General features: G+C 40.3%; 1 protein-coding gene across 1 annotated transcript in view; it reads left to right on the top strand.

Moving 5' to 3' along the window:
* The window catches only part of PREX2 (phosphatidylinositol-3,4,5-trisphosphate dependent Rac exchange factor 2), a 290,326-nt gene that overhangs the window by 86,339 nt on the left and 180,283 nt on the right, over positions 1-23,704 (top strand). Inside the window, exons 5-8 of the mRNA XM_077808977.1 lie at positions 1,322-1,423; positions 2,884-3,045; positions 15,219-15,352; positions 19,079-19,182. Of these exons, the coding sequence (XP_077665103.1) occupies positions 1,322-1,423; positions 2,884-3,045; positions 15,219-15,352; positions 19,079-19,182 (502 nt within the window). The remainder of the gene's footprint in view (positions 1-1,321; positions 1,424-2,883; positions 3,046-15,218; positions 15,353-19,078; positions 19,183-23,704) is intronic.

Raw genomic sequence — 23,704 nt, 5'->3', positions numbered from 1 at the left:
TCTTCCAACCCTAATATTCTATGAATACATCATGATAGCAGGTCAACATCCAAAAGATGTAGTTGCAGCCTCCTGGACAGATTCAGATAGATAGAGAACAAAAGTCTTTGTTATTACTGTTGTTTGAGCATCTACAAATAATTGGAAGGCTAACCAGGCTCCCTACCTGGCCCCACAGAGTAGCTAAAGATGAGGATACACACTTTTTTTTTTTTTTTTTTAACTTAAAATCAGAGTCTGATCATGTAGGCTGCACTCTGAATTTATTTTTGTTTCTCTTTGAATTGTAGGGAGACCTTTCCAATATGCCTTCTGTGTTTGATGGGTAAAGAGAGACCTTACTTACCTGCTTTTTAAAAGTGTGAGCAGTAGTAGGACAGTTATCAGTCTATATTACACTACCTTTGATTGTATTGGTATGATGATCTCAATACATAGAGCTTGATTTCATATAGCTTTAAAGTATATCATATTACTATTTCATCTATTGTTCCTATTCCTACTACTGCATATATACACTCATTACTGTTAGTATTTGGTCCACTTTTTTTTTTTTTTTTTTATAATTCCAGCAATTTAAATATTTGTCCTAAAGCCACTTGCATATTTTGGTTCTCTGAATGTCTTTAATCCTATCTCTACCTCTCACTGAACTCTGTTTGTGAATGCTTCTGCCAAATGTTCCATATTTTTCTCTGCTTCCAATACTGTGGTCCTGGTTGTTACTGACCTTTTTTATAGCTCATGGCTGGAAAAATTTATTTAGTTTGCATAATATCAGCAATCCAATAATTATCTTTTAGTTTTTATATATATATATATCAGAAGAGTGTTTCTTTTCATAGGTTTCAGAGTGGTAACCGTGTTAGTCTGTATCAGCAAAAAAATGGTTAAATGAGCTTTAGTACTACTTCGACACACACAAAAACAATTACCCAACTGCAGTTGAGTGTTATTTTTCAAAGGATGTGTTAAAGAAACAAAGTAAAATGTTAGATGTATGGTTTAGTGTCTTTAATTATTATAGTAAAGAGTAGACGAGTAGATTATGTGTCTGTTCACGATAGTTTTGCAAGTTTACCTTAATATTGTCTTTGTATATGTTAATTTACGATTCTAGGCAAGTGTGTGTTTGTGTCAATGCTTTTGGGAGAGCTTCTTTTTGATGGCAATTGCCTATATTTTAGAGCAGTGATTTCTCACAGGAAACTATAGGAAATAGTTTAATGTAATGTTTCTCTCTTGAACTCTTCTAGAACTCATAGTTTGGGAAAATGTCATTTTCCTCAGGATTTTGTAATCAAATTTGTTTGCACCCTAGAACTGTATGTTGCTTGGAGGACGTAAGAACACAGATGTTCCATTGGAAGGATATCTAGTAACACCAATACAGAGAATATGCAAGTATCCCCTCCTTTTGAAGGTACTTATATGTTTGTTACCTAGGCCTTTATATTCTGCACATAAAACTTGTTGCTATGCATATTTAAGCATGACAGTAACAAGAACCTCTCCCCAAGATGAATGATCCCCCAGATAGATATTGGATTCACACTTGCACTCATTAAAGCCAATGGCACATCTTCCAGGGACTTCAGTGCAAAAAAGATTAACAGGCTTTGTTGGCTGAAAAGGACTGGCACCTCTCTAGTTTCAGCACCCCCTTTGTAGGGTGATAGCCACCTTTTTCATTGTTGAGAGGAAGCCATTAATTTAAACTTCAGTGAATTTAATGAGTTTGATTTCAGTTTGATTTAAGTACATACTTAAATGCTATGATAGCTAGGGATACAATTATTCATTTGCTAACGGTAAGCATGCAATTAAGTGGCTTCCTGAATCAATGCCATTATTAGTAAATTGTAAACTAAAACAAATGTCAAAAATGCTTTTAAATAGGTACTGTAAAAGGCAGACAGAAAGTACTTTCAGATAACAATAAAATGACACCTGTGTGTGTGTGTGTGTAATGAATGCATTACAAATTTGTGTTGGATATTGTATAGTTTTTGTTAAAAAGGAGGAAAAAACTTGCATTTTTGAAGAGGAAGCTGCATTTGTTAATTGCATTTTGACTATTGAATAAGTATTTTTTTATAATTTTATCTTCTAAAACGCTGTCAGCTCTGAAAGAGGCACATCTCACTGCACTGACAGACTGAAGGGACACACTTTAACATTTAGTCTTTTTTTTTTTTATTTTATTTTTTTATTTTTTAAAGTGAGGTAAATAATATTATTACTATACTGAACCCCGAGTCACCCAGCCTATTTCTTCGGTTTTACAATCACATTGTCCTGTTTTGAAATTGTTTTTATATTCTTTCCTGCTATGTGAGAAAAACACACAAAGAACAAAAACTAACAGATTCTACAAGAGATACATTGAGACTGATACACAAAGTATTGTTAAATACACCAAGTGAACAAACTGCGAAAAAATTAGAAAAAAACATGACCCCCTTTCAGTTCACAGTAACCATAGATACTAATTGTGACAATAATAAATAAGCACTTTAAGACATCTGTATGATTTTTGTCATTAAAAGCTGACTGTCCTATAAAAGAGTATAAAAAGAAGTTAAAGGTCAACATCAAGACCAACCTTTCAAGGGGGAGGGGAGGAGACAGCTGAAATGAAAACTTTGTTTTTTGAAATATCACATATTCTTACTAGTTGCTAGTTTGTCTCTTAGAGCTTTATTGCCTTAGCAGGACACAATGTTGGAGGATGTGATAGGGTTCCACCTAATAAAAGAGGAGTTTGAGATCTACTGTTTAGTTTTAGCATCCCAGTCAATATGAGCTTCCTGGTAATGCACATTTGAGGATCAAAGACTGATGTAACTCTTTGTACTATATATACTCTTTATGTATAAACAGGAGTTATTGAAGCGGACGCCAAAGAAACACAGTGACTACACAATATTACTGGAAGCTCTGCAAGCCATGAAAGCGGTCTGTTCCAATATAAATGAGGCTAAGAGACAAATGGAAAAATTAGAGGTTTTGGAAGAATGGCAGTCTCACATTGAAGGATGGGAGGTAGTGTCACCATATTTCTCATTGTGTAAGACATGGATGCAGTGATGCAACTTTGCAAGTGGGCAATTATCAGCATATGCAGTACATTACTTTTATGACCCTGACTCACAGGGAACTTCTCATTTCACGAGTAAAATCACAATTCTTTCTTAGGATCTACTCTGAGTAATATCAATATCCTTGTCTAAGGATCATCAATGATGCAGACACTCTCTCAGTGCACTAACCATCTTTCAGAAAAGACAAATTATCTAGCTCTGAATTTAGGATATTAACCATTTTAATCAAATAAGAATATATAAAAATCAATCTGTGCCTTAGCTCTATGGATTACTAACTGTTGTTCTCAGGCTTTGCTCTTTTTGGAACTTGAAAGTCATGCCTAGTCAACTGCGGAGGAAATGTATAGAACATAAACTTTAGAAAAGTTAACAGATAAGGGATTATCTGAAGATTTGCCAACAAATACATGTTCAGCAGTGTGAATACAACAGCCTTTATATTTACAGTTGAGTCTCTGAGCTGCTGAGAGGAAGGTGAAAAAACCCACCCTATCCTGGCCAGTCTGACAATGAGGGAAAAATTCCTTCCCAGTCCCATAAAGGTGACTAGCACAATGTCCACATCAGATCAAAAACATAGTCTTACTCTAATCCCAGTGTTAGGAGAATGGGAGCTGTTAATCCAGGCATGCAGTGGTGCCTTGTTGCAGGGAAAGGGCCTGTACGCCCTCTCCTCAGGCACGCAGGAGCTAGTTGGCTTCTGCTGAGCACCTCCAGCCAGCCAAACTGATCAGCTGATGCTGCCTGTCCCCCAAAATCCAGGAGGAAGCAGGCTGTTATGAGCAGGGCAGGGGAGGAGAAGGGAGAATTGCATTAAGGGGCAGAACCATTTTTCTCCTGACAGTCCAGTCAAAGACTCATGCCCTTGAGGCAGTGGGTGTACCTAATGTTAATTAAGTGTAGCAGAAGATTTGACTCTTTCTAAAAAAGAGCATAGTTATTTTTGTTTAGACGGAAGCATCCACGTTTGTGCAGGGAGATTTGAATATATCATTTAAAGATTGTTCCTGTGGCAGCATTCCAAATAAGTTTTTTCTCTTGTTTTCAAAATTGGATAGGTAGGATCTATATTTCTACTTGTCTACCATTACGCCTTGAGTCCTGGATTTTAGAGAGTAGTGATTTTCAAACTTCTCAATCCCAGGAACCACTTACCACATTCTGCAAATATTCACAGTACATAGAAAGAAGGAATTTCTGTAAGCGCAAAGTATTATATGAATTGGTCATGTGTCTTCAACCTGATCTTACTGCATTCATTTTAGTCCCTTATCTCAAAAATGACAAATCATTAGCAGAAAGAATCCAGGGAAGGCAAAACTGATTAGAGATAGGGTATAGGGCTCATGCAAGGACATATTGTTTGTAGTATTTTGAAAATGAGAAAGTAAAGTGGATAAGGTAAAGAATTACCCACTCCCCCCAAAAGAGAAATGCAGAAAATTCAAAAAGTCTGTACTGAATTCCTAAAGATGTATACAATAATATGCATACCATGGTTACAATTACACAAATATCCCAGATGATAGTGGGGACCAATTCATGTAAAAATGAATTTTTATACTTTCTTTACATGTTTAGGGTTATGCTTTGCACTACAAAACAGCTGTTTGTTTTCCCTAATCATTTAGGGGCTTTTCCATATTTAAATTTAGGAATGCGTTCTGTATTGTGTGTGTTGTCTATTTTGTCTTGTTTACCAGGTATAACAATATATGAGGCCATTGTTAGGTCTATCATACTGTTTTAAAAGGTAAATCTTTCATCTTTTCGGTGCTAGAGAATAAATTAGGGACAAATCCTGTTTACTTTAATAATGAAAGCACTCCACTTAATTTAATGGGATGGCTAAATTTTTATTAGTCATAGTAATTTTATTGCTCGTTTTAACTGCCCTGTATGTTAGGCACTGTCCAAATTGAATAAGACAATACCCCTGCTTTGAAGATTTTACAAATGTATGCCCTAATATTACAATTCATTGCATATGGGTAGACTGCTGTACTTGTGTGGTGCTCCACTGAAATTAATGGGGCTCTCTGTAGGCACAGCAGTGAATTACATGACATGGAGCTAATTTTTGGCAATTATACAACATATAGATTTTGATGAGTCATGAGACAGTAAGGACAGGTAGTGGAAGAAGGACAGGGTGAATGTCTGTACAATGACTTGGTTAGTCAGTGAAGCTAGTGCCCAGCCTGATGGAGAAAAAATAAATAAGAAAAGGATAAATGGATAGAATGAATAAATATCAAACTAATCAGTCATTTTGTGTGAGTAAGTCTAGCAGATTTGGTCCTATTCCTTCTAGCAGTCCTTTGGCTAAGAAAAAAAATAATCTTGAGGAAGCTTTAGGAATCCCTTTAATTTCAAATCATCAGACAAAATTAAAGTTTTCAAACAAAGATTTTTTTAAAATTTTTTTTTAAAGTAGATTTCCATGTGAAAGATTTTATTTTTGGTGACAATTGCACACATAGTGACAGTTGGACACACAGTAATTAATTAATTAAATACAAGATTCATCTGAGTCCTGCTTGCTTTTTAAATAGTTGTTTTCCTTTAAAATTTATCATTAAAGAAAAGCCAGTGGACCAAGTCCTGTGCTGTTACACAGTTGCAGTTCCCTCCCCACCCTGAACTCTAGGGTACACATGTGGGGACCCGCATGAAAGCCCCTAAGCTTATTTCTACCAGCTTAGGTTAAAAATTTCCCCAAGGCATAAATCCTTTGTCCTTGGATGGTACACTGCCACCACCAAGTGATTTAGATAAAGAATCAGGGAAAGGACCACTTGGAATTCCTATTCCCCCCAAAATATCCCCCCAAGCCCTACACCCCATTCCTGGGAAGGCTTGAGAATAATATACCAACCAAATAGGTAAACCAGATTCTTAAAAACCGGAACTTTATTATAAAGGGGAAAAAAAAGAAAAGTAAAAGAAGCACCTCTATAAAATCAGGATGGAAGGTAACTTTACAGGGTAATCAGATTCAAAACTCACAAGATTCCCCTCTAGGCAAAACTTTAAAGTTACAAAAAACAGGGATAAACCTCCCTCTTAGCACAGGGAAAATTCACAAGTTGAAAACAAAAGGTAATCTAATACGCCCTGCCTTATTTACTTACTCTTTTTGCAATATTGAGACTTACTTTAGGATGGTTTATAGGAGAAGGAGTTTTCTGACCTGGTGCTTCTCTGCTTCCCAAGAGAACACAATAACAACGAGCACAAACAAAGCCTCTCCCACCGCAGATTTGAAAGTATCTTCTTTCCCCATTGGTCCTTTTGGTCAGGTGCCACACAGGTTATTTGAGCTTCTTAGCCCCTTACAGGTAAGGAGGAATTCTAGGCTACCCTTAGCTGTATGGTCATGACAACTGCATTGTCTTTAATGGAGTTATGCTACATTTATGCCAATGTAACAGACCAGATTTGATTATGATATGACTGCCACGTGATGCCCAATCTAGCAAAGTTGCTCATTTTCCTAGAGGCATCCTTTTCATACATAGACTATATCTACTCCTTGAAACAGTATAAATGTCAGAGCTATTGTAGGAGGTAACTATTTTAGATAATTCTACACAAACAAATCCTTGAATGCAATGTATGAGAGTGGGTTTAATTAAATAAACATCTGGTTTTCTATAGAGCCTAAGAAAGAGGCAAATGTATTGAAGGTCTCTTACCAGAGGAAATGTTTAACACATTGCTTGGCTTTTTCTGGGAGGAAAAAATATTTTTAGAACTCAAGGATGAAAGCATGACTTAAATTCCCATCCAAGTGTCATAAAACTAAGCTTGTGTTTATGATAAAAAGAGATGTATGGAAAAACAGAACATCTGCTTCAAGAAAGAAGATTCTTAATACAATTACCTTTTCACTTAATATTCTAGATTGTTAAATATATTGGGCTTAATTCAGAACTTGTATAAGTGGGTTTCTAAACTGGTGGAATGGCTCAGGAATTAAAAACATCTGTCAGTAAAATTTGGGCGAAGGTTGCAACAAGAGAGAGAAGAAAACACGTGCACACGCAAAATGGTTTTTCATGTAAGCAGAACACTGAAAATCCCAGCTTGGTTTCAACCCAGCTTAGTACCAGTTGGATGGGAAATTCTGCCATCTCTTAGGCTTTCCCCTCGTCTTACCACCAAAATAGCTGTTTTTATCGAGATTTTTGTATTCATGAGAGTCTGAAGCTACGTCTAGAATGCACATCACTGCCTGCAGTAGTTATATGCCTCAGTGAAAAGCAGGCCATGTCCACACTGCAGTGTGGAGATACATGTGTCAGTGAATGGGCTCTGGCAGCAGGGAAAGGCTCCAGCAGCAGGGAGCTGCCAAAACCTTTTCCAGTAGCTTCCCTGCTGCCAGAGTTTTTCCATGCTCCTGGAGTGTTTCACAGCAGCAGGAAAACAGTGGAACATTACATTGCTAAAAGCAGCCATGTAGCTGGGAGAGGTACTGCTTGGGTGAGAAGGGTACGTACCCTCAGGGTTCAGGCATATCTTTACTGGCCTAAGCAGTCCCTCACAGTGTACGTCTGTTTGCACCTGTGCCAGGGGGGCACGTAGCGTTTGTACTCTACATGCCACTGAAAGGAGTGTGCAATGTAGATGTACTCTGATTGTGCTTGAAGTCCTTAGTCCTGCCATATTTTTTACCCCATGAAAAGACTAAATGAAGAGTTAATTCCCTTTTTGTTGAGCAACTGTGTCCGTCACAGGGTCTCTGCTGAGGTCCTGTCCATTGACTTGAATGGAATTGCATCCATTTACATCAGGTGTGAATTTGGCCCAGTATATTTTGGATGAATAACTTTATTTCACAAATATTAAAAACAACAAACACTGATTCTGAACTTATAGTGCTGTATCACAAGTGCTTCATTTAATGCTAGTAAACATTAACTGAAGTACTGTGGTATTGATGCTGTATCAAGGTTGAGAACCTGCAGCCCCATTCTACAGACTAGGAATATAAATCCATGTTTTTCCATGGGAATTCCATTAACAGTGACTTTTCTTATGTTTGATCTTACCCAAATAATTTGTCCTGAACCCAAATATTTACTAAAATCTTGTCCTGCTGCTTTTGAATGATCTAAATGGGGCAAAAAAATTGTTCTAAATTCACCTGAGAAATTTTCCACACACTTTTTGTGCTTAGACCAATCAAAAATATTGTGATTCTAAAACTTCAGAAAAAGAAAAGGAGAACTTGTGGCACCTTAGAGACTAACAAATTTATTTGCGCATAAGCTTTCGTGAGCGACAGCTCACTTCATCGGATGCATTCAGTGGAAAATACAGTGGGGAGATTTATATACATAGAGAGCATGAAACAGTGGATGTTACCGTACACACTGTAACAAGAGAGTGATCGCTTAAGGTGAGCGATTACCAGCAGGAGAGGGGGGGCGGGGACTTTGGCAGTGATAATCAAGGTGGGCCATTTCCAGCAGTTCACAAGAACGTCTGAGGAACAGTGGGAGGTGGAGGGGGGGACTAAACATGGGGAAATAGTTTTACTTTGTGTAATGACCCATCCACTCCCAGTCTCTATTCAAGCCTAAGTTAATTGTATCCAGTTTGCAAATTAATTCCAATTCAGCAGTCTCTCGTTTGAGTCTGTTTTTGAAGTTTTTTTGTTGAAGAATTGCCACTTTTAGGTCTGTAATCGAGTGACCAAAGGGATTGAAGTGTTCTCCAACTGGTTTTTGAAGGTTATAATTCTTCATGTCTGATTTGTGTCCATTTATTCTTTTACGTAGAGACTGTCCAGTTTGACCAATGTACACGGCAGAGGAGCATTGCTGGCACATGATGGTATATATCATATTGATAGATGTGTAGGTGAACGAGCCTCTGATAGTGTGGCTGATGTGATTAGGCCTTTCCAAGAAGCCAAGTGATAATGCAGCCCCACAGCTTGCTCTGGCACGCCCATTCATCTGTGGCAAAGTACACAAGGCACAAATAACAGGTTCCAGCCTATGGGTTCAAACTGTTCTATTCACACCCTACAACTGGGTTCACAGGTAGTGGCTGAAGTGAATGAAAGATACAGTTGAGGTAGAGCTAAGGCTACCCCAGACGAAAAGGATGTGTAAAAACTAGATCATATTGGCAGAAATGTTTATTATCTGTGGAGTTGCATCTTTGCCTTGCCAACCACCAGGATCCCTTGGCCTGGTATGACTGTCCAGACAACTGGACCAGAATAGATGCAAACACAGGCCACAAAGAAGGAAGCCTCTGCCATCCGCCTCCTCGGTCATTTCAGTTCAGGCAGCCACAGGCCAGGATGGCATACCTACCAGCTCAGGTCTCACTGACCCTTTCCTTCCTTTTGGAAACAGGTTATCTAGTTCCTAAGTGTGTGGAAGAACATCACATCAGACCAATGGGACTAAGCATGGTGGAATCAGGATATACCCTGCCTTTTCTATCTCCCTTCCTGCCTCTCTTCCCAGTCTCTTTTCAGGGACCCATCTCATGAGTCTATATTGGGAGCTATAGAGGAGGTGCCTCATCCTCACTGGGGAAAAGGGTTTTACTCTCAGTACTTCCTAATACTGAAAGCCAGAGAGGGTGAGGCCCATTTTAGATCTTCAGAACCTAAACAAATACATCAAAAAGTTAAAGTTCCTTATGGTTTCCTTTGCTGTAATTATCCCTTCTCCAGCTGAAGGTGATTGGTATGCTGCCCTCGATTTACAGGATGCCTATTTCCATGTGGCAATCCTCCCTGGCCACAGAAGATTCATGGTGGGAGGAGATCATTTCCAGTCCACCGTAATAGATTGAAGAATATCATCTGCATGGGTGATGGGTAAGGGTTTTCATCAACTATCTGGCGGTGGTGGCAGCCTACCTCTGCTGTTGAGACGTCCACTTGTATCAGTACCTGGATGAGTGGTTGGTGCAGGTCCACTCCACATACCATATTCTAGAAGGACAAGGTGTAGTTTAGGCTGCGTCTTAATTTCTTTCCAAACTAGTGTCTGATTTTCACCTTAATCAGTCAATACAGTCACTTGTCTTTTTTTTCCAAAGTCACATACTCAGAAAATGAACAAACGTTGCACGCTTCAGAGATGCACTGAGCCCTAGCCTTTTACCTGGGTAGAACAAAGCTATTTTGGGGTTTCTCTTCAGCTGTTTATATTCTATGAAGAATGAATGAGAGGTCACCCTATTACAGCACAACAGCTTTCTAAATGGATTACCAGGTTCATTATTATGTGCTATGCTGTTAAAAGTCATTTGGCTTCTGTTGCATTTGTGGGAAACGTGTCTATCACGTACATCTGCAGAGCAGTGGCATTGTCTTGGTAGACACTATGCAATTTCTACAGCATCAAGGGAAGACACAAATGTGGGAAAAGCAATACTGTAGTCACTCTTCAGATGAGACTCCTAGCCCCATCTCCATTTTAAATAGCTTGGGTGGATATATACAGTCACTTGAAGAAGAAAAAATGGTTACTCACTCAACCTTGTAACTGTTGTTCTTTGAGATGTGTTGCATAGGTCCATTACATTACATTACCCACCCTTCTTCCCCAACATATGGGAGTTTATCATTGAAATTCCACTATGAAGGAACTGAAGGATTGACAGGGCAGTGCTGCCCTTGCCTTACAGCAGAGGTTCACAAATTGGTTTTCCCTGAGGCCCACCTATGCAGTTGCAATAGGCACTGTAGCCCACTATTAACACTTCTGGAGGAAAATTATTAATTTTATTTATTACATACACATGAAATGTATGTACCAGCAGGAGGCCAGTACTCACTGGGAGCATCTTTCCACTCCCCTCCTGATCCCGGCCCTTCAGTGCTGTGGCCTGAGGGCAGTGGTACCCCTCCTCTCGAAAAGGAGTGCACCCCATTGATGCCCCGGAGTGCCAGGGGCAAAAGCCCTGAACTCACCCCCAAAATTGAGTCAAAGCTCCATGTGGCTCCTTTACCATACACAAGGTCCCCCTGGTCACTGCCCCCAAGGGGCACTGGTAGTCATGTGGGGGTGGGCTGAGGTTCCTTGGTGTTGCCTGCCATGGGTGGCAGTTCTGGCACATTCTGCACATTCTGGGGCAGAGGGGTGAGGGGGATGACACCAAGACCAGTTTTGTCCAAGATAGAGGACACTGATGACAGATGGCTCATGGGGAGGTGGAGGGTGCGGGACGGATTGTGGCATATGAAGAGTTAAGGATGTTTCAGAAGGGGTGGGGTATCCGTGTTTTAGGTCAGGGGAACCAACAGGTAGCAAAATGCCTGAGCAAGCCCAGTTGCTGGGAACAGGCTGAGGATGCTCCCGCTGGTAGCTTCATGCTCCACCCTGGGGAGGGATGGCTGGCTGGCTGGTGAGGGTACCACGTGTGGCCTGCAATGGAGAGGTGTTGCGGGGGCTGGGGTTGGATCCTAGCATGGACAGCAGAGATGGGAGTGGGGAAGCGGACAGTGCATGCGGGAAGGGGGTGTCTCCTGCCCCCCCCCACTGCAAAACAGCACACCCACACCCTGCCACTGGCAACTGAGATGGAAGGGACAGCTCAGTGCACGGGGCAGGGGGGAGTCCCTGATACTCCCTACTGAAAAATAGCAACCCCCTGCCCCCGCCCCCCAGCCACATGCAAGCCAGATACTGAGTTCTGGTCTACACTGGGGAGGGTGGGGGGATTTATCTGAGTTATGCAACTTCAGCTACATGAATAATGTAGCTGAAGTCGATGTACTTAGATCGACTTACCATGGTATCTCCACCCCGGTGAGTTGACTGCTGTTGCTCCCCCGCCTCTTGCAGCGCTGGAGTACAGGAGTCGATGGGAGAGCGCTCAGGGGTCGATTTATTGTGTCTAGACTAGACGCGATAAATCAATCCCCGCTGGATCGATCGCTGCCCGCCGATGCGGCGGGTAGTGAAGACATACCATGAGAAAGGGAAGAGGAAACCTCCCAGCTATCCATCTGCTGCTTCCCCAACCCCAGCTCCTCTGCCCCTCTGAAAAATCCATCTCGTCCAGACCCTCCCCCCAAACTCCTGTGTAAACATGCTCTCGGTGCAGCCTTTGTCAGGCAGGGCAAGTGGATGGGGCAGTGTGCCATGGAGCTGCATTGAAGTGCTAGAGCCGGGAGGGGAGTGGAAAGATGCAGTTTGGGGGGGCAATGCCCCTACATGCCCCCACTCCCAATCTCTGACCCTGCCAACGGACAACCCGGGACTGTGTTGCATCCCACCTTTGGGCCGTGACCCACAGTTTGGGAACCCCTGCCTTGGAAGCTGGGGCAGATGCATAGCTCTCTCACAGATACTACTTGGGAAAACTCTCCAGCACTGGTGCACGAGATATGCACATACCTACTCCATAGACATATGCAACACATCTTGAAAAACAAGAGTTATAGGAAGGTGAGTGATCTTTTTTTCTGGCCCTTACAGTGCTAAATAAATAAAAAGAATACTGAAAGGTTCTCTATGCTGAGTGGGTTGTGGTAGTGTTCTGTGGAAGAGCTGGATTTGATTTCTTTCTCACTCTCCAGGGCTTCAATGAATACAGTAACACTTAACAAAAATCACTGACATACAGCTATACCGTCACAAGTCAGATCTTGTCAAATGTTATAAGATAAGCAAGGTTATCATTATTTAATATTCAGATGGGAGATCTCCAAGGGAAAAGGAGTCCATGAAACACTTGTTTATTTAATGCAACATGCTGCAGCCATTTTTTCATCTCATGGGACCTCAGCCGGCAGTTTCTTAAGAATGGAAAAGAAAAATAACACCTAGAGTAGTGATATGATGAAAACTACAGTTAATGCAGTGTTAAAATTGAGACTTTAATCATGTGTCAGGCATTCATAGTCAAAGTAACCTATCCATTTTACCTGTGCATAAAGTACGGCATTGGTTTTCACATTGTGGGCACACTTCGCTGTGGGGGACATGATGAGGTTATCGGGGGTGGGGGGGTGCAGGATGGGCTGCTGGGCTGTGGCTGGGTGTCAGGTCCAAGGCAGGGAATCAGTGAGGAGTGCACGCAGGGAGTCCCAAGCGGTCAGTGAGGGAGGGAGAGTGAGGAGCCCCAATATGGTCTGTACCACATTGTCATGGGTGCCTCTGGGGATGGAGCCAGCGGTCCTGCTGCCATCCCAGGTGTGAGCCACTTGCTTAACTCAGTGAGTCTTTCCTGGACTGGCAGGAGTTGGGAGAAGGGGCAGCAAAAAAAAGTTTGGTCAATAGGGTCTTTTGGTACATGAACGTGGAACAATAAGCTGCATTACTACAGCTGTTTGGAAAATGGTTATCTTCCCCCCAATAACAATGAAAACAAGATTTTTCATCAAAATTTTCCACAGAAAATTTCATTTTTTTGTAGAAAAAACAAAAAAAATTGCCGAAAAGTTGGTGATTTTCTGTCTAGTGGGTCCAGATGGCACAGCCAGACACGTAGATTTGGCAAATTCATTCTGAAAGACAGTGTGTGTAAATGGTTGAAACTTGTCCTAGTAGATTCTTGAGTCTGTTCCCAGCTCTGCCAGTGACATTGTGCAACCACTTTTACTTTAACAGTACAGTGAATGAATGATACATGTCTGCCTCCTAAGATTGGAGTTTGACGGCTTGTCTCCTCAGTGCATTAGTCCACATACAAGGGGCGTGAATTCTAGAGCTCACTAGTGTGTTGCACGCTAATGGGCCCATATGGTCCGTGCTGATGCACACTAACAGTTCCCTAGAGTGCATTAATGTAGTCCCATTTCAAACAGTACACTTTTAGTGTACACAGGGAAGTTAGTGTGCAACATGTTAGTGTGCACTGGAAATGTATACCCCTGTAGTAAAGATTGTGAAGTACAAAGAATTAACAACACTCAGAGGAAGAGCTGTGACTAGAACCCCTGATTTCCTGCTGGATCTCAACTCAGAGCATCTTCTCTTGGGCCAAAGCAATGGGGTCATAGGGAAACGGTATCCATGACTGCTGCTTCTTTTGCATCCCCCACATCCTCAACTATAGCTCTGTTCCTATCATGAAAGTAGCTCATAGCACCCTAGGTGCACGCTCAGTGTAACTGGCACGTAGAGAGATCTGTGGAGTTATAGTGTGCTCAGTGTAGACAGCATATTCAGAAATTTTAGCAGCAAAGTCTTTAACAAGCTCCTTTACATGAGTATATGGTGATTTTCCGGTGTTTATATCTCACCAAAACTGCCTGAATTGTCAGGGGGCAGCAAAAGATAGGCAATCTCCCAGCCAAATGTCAAGTTCCTTCTCTAAAGCACTGAGATGCTAGAACTCTTCAAACAAACCACTGGAGAACTTTTTAATCATTGGAAAAACTACTTATTTTTCACTAGCGTTAGTTTTCAAACAGCTGACCTATTTTCACTGACACTTGAAAAAAATCATCCTTAGAAAGAGAGAAGCATGGAAAATTTCATCAAATGGTTAAAGTTTGGCAAAATTAAAAACAACTGAGAACAGGGACTATAATGGAATGTGTTAAAACCTTTATTGTAGGTTTCATTGTCAGCTTTGTCTATAATTTGTATTTTGATCGTTTTTATTTTTTGAAAGTTTGGTATGAAAGTACATACATTTAACTATTTAAAATACATCAGAACTACTTCACTGACAAATTAGGTTCAGTGTGACAGAATTTCTGTTGTGTGCAGTCTTCTGAAACATGACCCCTCTAATTTCATTTTTTCATAAGAATTTGACCATACTTAAGCTATTTGAAGGTCATTGTTATGGTTTTTATAGCCAACCTAGCTCTAATCATTTGGCTAAATTGTCACAGAGATTAATATAAGTTGAGAGATTTAATAATCCACAAAAAAAAAGCGAGAAAAAAACCCAGAACCTGATGGTAACAGGAGATTAATGCAAAGTCTTCATTAAATAAACATTTCAAATCAGTGTTTAAACTTAAAAGCAAACTACTGTGTGTTTTTCTTTCTAGTAATTTTAAAAAAAGGAACTGCTATAATTGAAAATTAATTTGTATGGAAATCTGTATTCTGCTTGGTTTTGCAAACGTCATCAATTTGCATGGACTAATCTGCTTCTCGCCATTTGGTTTAGGGGTCCAACATCACAGATACATGCACGGAAATGCTAATGTATGGAGTTTTGCTGAAAATTTCTGCAGGAAATATCCAGGAGCGTGTATTTTTTCTTTTTGACAATCTTTTGGTCTACTGTAAACGAAAACACAGGTAATTTATTAGCTTTTACTGTAGAAATTATTTACATTTTTCCCATACGAACAAGTACGTCATAGTGAGAGACTTAAAAAGAAATTGATATTGCCTAAATAACTAGTACAGAGATGGGGAAACTGTTTTAATTGTGGTATAAGGCACTAACATTGCAAAGAGAAACATGCAAGAGGACCCCTGTGCCTGCACAGATGCCATTTATAGAATTGAGGCTTAAGGGTAATATTTTCAAAAGTGCCTATGGGACTTATGATCCTCACGACCATTTTCAAAAGTGACGTACATTTAAGAGCCTAAATCTTATTGAAAGTCAGAACTTAGACTCTTAACAATAACCATCCAAGAATATCCAAAGTCAGTGGGATTCTGGATATAAATGAAAGAATCATCCTAAAGAATAATTTGTAAATAATATATATTTAAGGTGTGTGAGAAGTCTTAAAAAATGTGTGAGAGACTTCAACTGTCTATTGTTTTGATTGGGAGTACAATTCCTGTTTGAAAACTGTCAGATATATACTTTTTACACAGAGCTGTGAATAGATTTGACTCCTTATTCCTAAAAAAAATCTATCTAGTTATTTTCTGAATGTTTGTATGAAATAAGTTATATACTTTATTCACGTGATCACATGTACAGTATGCTCTATGATTTATTTATCTCAGAGCATCAGGATAAGATTATATCCCGATGCTATGAAAATCTCTTCACCTGCATTAGTTACAGATTTGGGGAAAGATGTTCTCTAGGATCTATAGTGGCTTCTACTGGAATAGACCCTTGTGGAGGGCATTGGGTGTGGAAGGTCTGCCAAGGCAGGATGCTGCAGTGTTGGAGAGCAGCCACAGACTCCTTTGCATTAGAAAGAAATAGGGAGCCACTTCAGATCAAAAAGTTTGTGGCACCAGTTTTGAAGGGACTTTGTCAGAGTGGCCAGGAAATGCACTGATTCAGCCTTCTCCTGTAATGGTTCCCATAAAAAGAGCTGCTAGGGAGCTCCCAGCAGGAGTTAAAACAGCTCTCCCCAGGTGAAAAAGGGAGAGAATATTGGGGCTTTTACAAGTGTAAGGAGCTGCACGGGCGCCGGCTTCCTCTTATCCCCGGGAATGCTCAACCCTCATTCCACCCCAGGCCCTGCCCCCACTCCACCCATTCCCCCAAGACCTCACCCCTGCCCCACCTCTTCCCATCCCTGCTCCACCCCATCCTCCGCCCCCCTTCCCACAACCCCAGCGCCTTCTGCACGCCGCTGAACAGTTGATCACTGGCAGGCAGGAGGCGCTGGGAGGGAGGGAGGGAGAGAAGCTGATCAGTGTGGCTGTCAGCAGGCGGGAGGCACTGGGGGGGGGGAGGGGGAGGAGGAGAAGGAGCTGATCTGCAGGGCTGCTGGTGGATGCTGAGCACCCACTATTTTTTCCAGCCCCAGAGCACCCATGGAGTCGGCACGTATGAGGAGGTATAATTTACACCCTGGTGCACTAGCTCTAGTGAATCTGCCTCTTTGTTTTTATGATTCAATATTTGAGGGCTGTGTTGTAGAAATTCCACAGAATTTACTGTAAGAAGGTATATTTATTTTTGATTTTCAGTTAAAACATAGTTTAGGTTAAAAATGTTTATCATTCTGCCCTCCAATAAAATTTCAAGATAGTTTATATAGGATATAAAAATGCTATTAAATATCTCTTATCAATGGCCTTTTAAAAAGAATGAAGCAAAGTAGAAAGGAAGCAAGTGGGGTTTGAGAGCAGAACTCTGATGAGGAAAACAGGAAATCTGGGTAAAGGACAGGGATTGTTAATAAGATGAAGATTTATAAATGTTGAAATGGAAATTAGGTACACAAACTTATAAATATTTTGTTACACTATAACAACTAATAATAATATCGAGCTCTTGTCCTTAGATCTCAAAGAACTTTACAAAGGAGGTCAGTATGATTTCCCCTATTTTACAGTTGCGGAAACTGAGGCACAGAGAGGGGAAATGACTTGCCTAAGGTCACCCAGCATGCCAGTGGCAGATCCAGGAATAGAACCAAGGTCTCCTAAATTCCAGTCCAGGGCTATAGCCACTAGGCAACACTGCCTTGCCTGTAGTCCTTCATGTGATCAGACATAGAGAAAATTATAATTCAATGAGAACAAATTAAATCCTAGTTAGTGTGATATGAGGCTTGAGATTTTAGTTTCAAAGAAGTCGGGATTCATAGTTAAGGTTCCTTTAAGAACTTTTACTCAGCCACATAAATGTGTTTCCGGTCTGTTGTGCGAGGGGAACAGGCATCTGGTGAATGGCTAAGATGAGTTATTGTTGGAGGAAAAGGTGCCCATCTTGGATAAAATACTTACATTTCATGTAGAAGCTGAAAGCATTTGATCTATGACACTAGAGTCTTAAGGTTCTTTCTTCTCCTTTCTTCCCCCTTATTTCCTTTCCCATCCCCAAAGATAGATGCCTGTTTAGAATGTTTGTAACTAGCCAATATATGTATTTCATCACTATGGCTTTGATTCTGGAAAGCATCTCTGTTCAGGATGCTACTTGAGCGCATGCTTATATGTTCTTCACTCTCATTGAAGGCAACAGAACTGTGCTTAATGTTAAGCATGTGCTTAAGTGCTTCTCTGAATGGGGGGCTAACATTGCTAAATCAAATATCACCTATACAAATGTAGGTGACCAAAATTAAAGAATGAAGGGTGAAATCCGGGCCTCATTAAAGTCAATGCTTTTTTTTTAATTGCTATAATTTCTATAAAAACAATATGTATACTAACTGGAACTCATAGCTCATACTGCCTCATCTCTGCTGTGTTCCCTGGCCTTTTGTATTTGTGTCATTCCCTTTTAATACTGAAGCAAGAAAAAATTTGCATGGTCAACATGCCTATTTTATGTTTGATAAAAATGTACTAACCAAACTGTTGTTCAGATAAGGATTATTCAGTAAGCATATGGGAAAGAAAACTGCCCTGTAAGCATAATGGATCATTCAAGTTAATGCAGGTGGATATACTTGGAGTATCCTACCTCAATCAGTGCTTAAGAAGTTAAAGAAAATAACTGACTGTGCATATTCAGCACATGGTTATCACAGTCATAAGCTATGCTGTGCTTTAAGGCATTTACTTTTGAAATAAAATGGAACATACTCTTCACCCAGAGCTCCCTACATGGCATATTGGAAGTTTAGAAAAGAAATTGGTCTTAGAGATATCTGAGAGCCAAGAGCCTCAGAACATTTCATAACAGTTCCAAAAATCTTCTTGTTCTGATAACTCGATAGTGGATGCATCAATGTTTATCAAACATTCCAGAATGATTCTCTCCTGGAAGTATGAGAGGCTTCAGCCGAAAAGGTAGTTAATCAGCAAACTAGAAGTGACTGATAAAAGAGGTTTAGAATGAAAATGCTGTGTGTGTGTATGGAGGGGGAAAGGGGTATCATCCTAACTGAACTTTCTCCACTTTCCTCACTGTACTATTGTGAGCTAAACTGTATTATGAGTTAACTATAATTTTATAGCAGCTCTATAAGAGATGTAAGTTCTTTGTGACAGGGTCCATTCTGATTTCTACAGCACCGGTACAATTGGACCTTGATTCTTATAGCAGCCATTAGATGCTACTGAAATACATAAAAATAATAGTAGTTATGGTACAGAAACAATGTATAGTATGGTGTTTGGACAATGTTCTTATGCTTTTTCTCTTACAAGACGTTTGAAAAACAGCAAAGCCTCTACTGATGGCCATCGGTATCTTTTTCGAGGCAGAATAAACACAGAGGTAATGGAAGTGGAGAACGTAGATGATGGCACAGGTGAGTACATTTGAAGCGATCAGTTATAACATAAAGAACCTCGTCTTGTATGTGCTGAGCATCTCCTGTGGATTGTTAAGCAGTCTCAAGTGCCATAGATTCCTGAGGGAGTGGAGAGTGCTCAGCACCTTGCAGTATTAGATTTAAAGGAAATAATAAAGATCTCACTTTATAGGAGCAGATAGTCCCAATAAAACTGTGCTTCTGTGACACATCACTGATTTCAAACATTATGAGCTGGGCAGTTACTGTTCTAGGGCTGCTCTTATAGATTCATAGATACTAAGGTCAGAAGGGACCATTATGATCATCTAGTCTGACCTCCTGCACAACACAGGCCACAGAATTTCACCCACCCACTCCTGCGAGAAACCTCTCACCTATGTCTGAGCTATTGAAGTCCTCAAATCGTGGTTTAAAGACCTCAAGGAGCAGAGACTCCTCCAGCAAGTGACCCGTGCCCCATGCTACAGAGGAAGGCGAAAAACCTCCAGGGCCTCTTCCAATCTGCCCTGGAGGAAAATTCCTTCCCAACCCCAAATATGGCGATCAGCTAAACCCTGAACATATGGGCAAGATTCACCAGCCAGATACTACAGAAAATTCTTTCCTGGGTAACTCAGATCCCACCCCATCTAACATCCCATCACAGACCATTAGGCCTATTTACCATGAATATTTAATTACCAAAACCATGTTATCCCATCATAACATCTCCTCCATAAACTTATCGAGTTTAATCTTAAAGCCAGATAGATCTTTTGCCCCCACTGCTTCCCTTGGAAGGCTATTCCAAAACTTCACTCCTCTGATGGTTAGAAACCTTCGTCTAATTCCAAGTCTAAACTTCCTGGTGGCCAGTTTATATCCATTTGTTCTTGTGTCCACATTGGTACTGAGCTTAAATAATTCCTCTCCCTCTCCAGTATTTATCCCTCTGATATATTTATAGAGAGCATTCATGTAGCATTCATATATGTTATTCATGTAGCTGGAGTAGTGTTACTTAGGTCGACTTACCCTGGTAGTGAAGACAAGCCCCTAGTCTATCAGTTACAGTTGACTGATTTAAACTGGTGGCAGAGTCATGATGAAATGCTAAAGTGATGTTTATTGTCTTGACTGAAATGGTGCTTTAAATTTCACTTTATAACATGCAGCACGCTTACATGAGAGATTCCTGTTCCTATAATGTGGTAGTAAAAACAGTTTTGAAAGTTGTGTCTTTTAGAACATTATCTTATTTGCTTTTAAATGCTATACTTGCAACACAATAAGTTTAAAAAGAGGAAAAGGGAAAAAGATATTTTATTCCTTTACAATTTTAATGCATAGAGCTGGTCATAATTTTCTTGTTTTTTGTTTAAAGACACTCACCTACACACACCCTGGAAAGTGAAAACTGAAAACATTTTGTATAAATGTTTGGGTTTCAGTTAAAATTTTCCAGGTTTTTGGAAGCCAAACATTTTTACCAACACATGACATGTTTTTGGCTTTCATTTTAAAAAAAATGAAATACTTTGGAGGTTTATTTTTTCAGTTCGGGATTTCTGCCTCACACGCTGCAGCACATAGAAGGGGGAGAGGGTAAATTGGGAAGGGAAAGAAGCAGCCCCTTCTTCCCCTGGGAGGAAGGCTTACTAGTGAGAGGGGTAGGAGGAAGGAGAGGGAACTCTGGATGGAGTGGACTGAGAATTATCCAACTAAATGTTTTTTCATTAGAAAATGTTTATTTGCTGAAATTGAAACTGTCCACCAAAAACATTTGAACAAATCTCCTTATTCAAAAAATTTTGGGAAAAAGGTTTGGAAATGATTGAAATCTGTTTTCAACATTTTTTAAATGAAAGGTTTCATTTTCTGATTTGAAATGACTTCTTCTTTAGAAATTTTTGGTAAACTATACTAAAACATGTTAAAATGTATAAAAGGTAAAAAAATGAAATATTTAAAAATTATGAAAACATTTTGACCCAATTCATTTTTTTCTGGACAATAACTTTGCACAAAATTTTGGTATTTTGAATTTTTGTCCAATGCGGGGATGGGAAACTTAAAATCTCAAAAAAGTCTTGTGGGACAGGAAAGCCATTTCTTGCCCAGCTCTGCTTGTGGAGAACTGTCCTAGCTGCTCCCAGTTAACGTCTCATCATTGCCAGCATGTCTCCACTGCTCTCTGCCCCATCAGAGATGAACCTCTGCTAGCCAGGTGAGCATATATCTAAATTTACTGCAAAAAAAAATTGGCATTTTCTGACCAGCTCTATTAATACAGAATTTCACTTAGGAAGTTGATTTTCTTTAAGAAAAACTAATAGAGATTGGTGGTGGAGGGGATGCGGATGATGACCACTCTGAGGGGCTGGAAAAAGCAGGTGGTGGGTGGAGCCAAGGAGAAATCAGGTAGATGAAGGAGGGAGGGAGTTGGTAGTTGGTTGGTTTTCATGTTTTTCAAGATTACAGTATGATAAGTATCTTCATAGCAAGTCAGAGGGAGGGTTTTCAGTCCTGCTTCCTTCTCTAACGATTGTTCCTTTCCCCTTCTCTTCATCTCCAAGCTGTTTGAGCATGCTGTTTAGTCCCAGTGCTCCTCCATTTTCTTTGTCAGTCGGCTTCCACCCTTTTTGTGCCACTGGAACTTACTTCACAGCAGACACTAATGACCTCTTCCTCATCCAGTCTAAGGGTGATATCTCCTTGCCCATTATTCTTGGTATTTCTACAATCTTTGGCCTGTTAACCCCCAACTTCTACTTGGGACCCTTTCATCCTTGGTTTTTGTGACTCATCTTTTCTTGGCTCTCCTCCGACCTTGCTGACCACTCCTTCAATGTAGTCTTTAGTGAATCCTCTTGTTCCTTCTCCTCCTGTTTCTCTCTTGTGTTTCCTATAGTTTTGCCTACAATCCTTTCATTTTCTTCACCTGACATCTAATGCCTGGGTGACTTCATTTGCTCCCATGATCTCCATGATCTGACGTGCCCCATCACACTTCTCAATTCCTAATCTCTTCCACTCTGTTCAGGCTCACATCCTTCCTCACCTTTCATTGTCTTGTCCTAAATATCCTACTGCTTCTTCCAGCCTATCAACATTTCATCTTTACTCCTATATTGTTTCCCTCTCTCTCATTCCCCTCCCCCATCCCAAAAAATGCTATTATCCCCTCAGTCACTTAAAAGCCTTGGGGGTTATCTTTCACTCTTTCCTTTCTTTCTGTCCTCATATCCTGATTATTATTTAATCTTGTCCCTTCCCCTTCTGAAACATTACTAAAATCCAGTGCTTCCCCTTTTCACTGCTGCTAAGGCCTAAATTCATGTTTCGGTTCTCTTACCTGGATTACTGTAACCTCCTCGCTTCCTACATCCTTGACTCTCCCCCTACCCGCATCAACCTGTACAGAATGCTGAAATACTCTTTCTTTCTGCTGCTTTTGCCATGTCACCCCTCCTCATGTTGCTTCAGTGATTCTCTGTATGATGTTAAAATGCTTCAGCTCCATTTTCAGGTCCTGTACAGTTGTCCCCTTGCCAACACCTTTTCTCTATGTACAGCCCCTCCCTACAACTGATGCTGCACCATTGCCTCTTAGCTTGCTGCTCCTTTTGTCTCTCTCTCTCCCACTTGCATCATCATGCCTTTTTTCACACTGCCCCCATGTGTGTGATCTCCCTTTCTCTGTGTCCAGTGGGTGCATTCAAATGCCTCTTGTATAAGCCACTTAATTCATTATGCTTTCTACAGCTGATGTCTAACCTAGTGCTATCGGCTTCTTTTGTTTTGCCCTGTCTTATTGCTAAATGTACTGATCTATTATTTCAATCTTCATTCACGTTTGTTTTGCATATTCTTATTTGGAATTATATGGTTTTCTTCCCCTTAATTGTCCGTTGCCATCATTTTGTCCAGTGTTTAATTTAATTTAGATTGTGAGCTATGTGGCGCAAGACTCTTGCCTTTGAATTTCTGTAAAGCGTCACAAAAATGTACTGCTCTTTTTATAAATATTAATAACAGTAAAGTCTAATGGAGGCTGAGTGGTGTTTCCAAACCTTCTGATGTGCAATTTTTTGGTGTGCAAGCCTTTAATGGACAACATTTTTTTTCTTTAAATCACTGGGTCAGATTCTCAGCGGGTATAAACTGATATACCTTTATTGACTCCATTGTTGTACTCAAAGGTTCTGCAGGAGTGAGCAATTGAGAGAGTTGTTAGGGGAATATGTTGATTGACAGACATAGAAAAGTGCTGTTCTATCCCTCGTTGGTTAGCAGAAGCAAAGGGTTGGGAAAAGAGGGGTTTATGTGTATGACATATTATAATGCAAATGATGTGCCTTGTGAAATTAACAATGCGTTTCCTAAAAGCTATTTTCCTTTGATGAAGCCAGGCCTTGGCTAAGCATTACAATTTGTGGAAGCTATTCATTTTGTTTCAAGCATCAGGAGGCATAGTGTTGTTTTTCTTATTGTATCTATTAGAACAGAAAAGACATTATTTTCATGGTAATGTTTG

Source organism: Eretmochelys imbricata, chromosome 2, assembly GCF_965152235.1.
Source record: "Eretmochelys imbricata isolate rEreImb1 chromosome 2, rEreImb1.hap1, whole genome shotgun sequence".
NCBI classification, from domain to species: Eukaryota; Metazoa; Chordata; order Testudines; family Cheloniidae; genus Eretmochelys; species Eretmochelys imbricata.
This window is presented reverse-complemented; position numbering and strand designations above follow the sequence as displayed.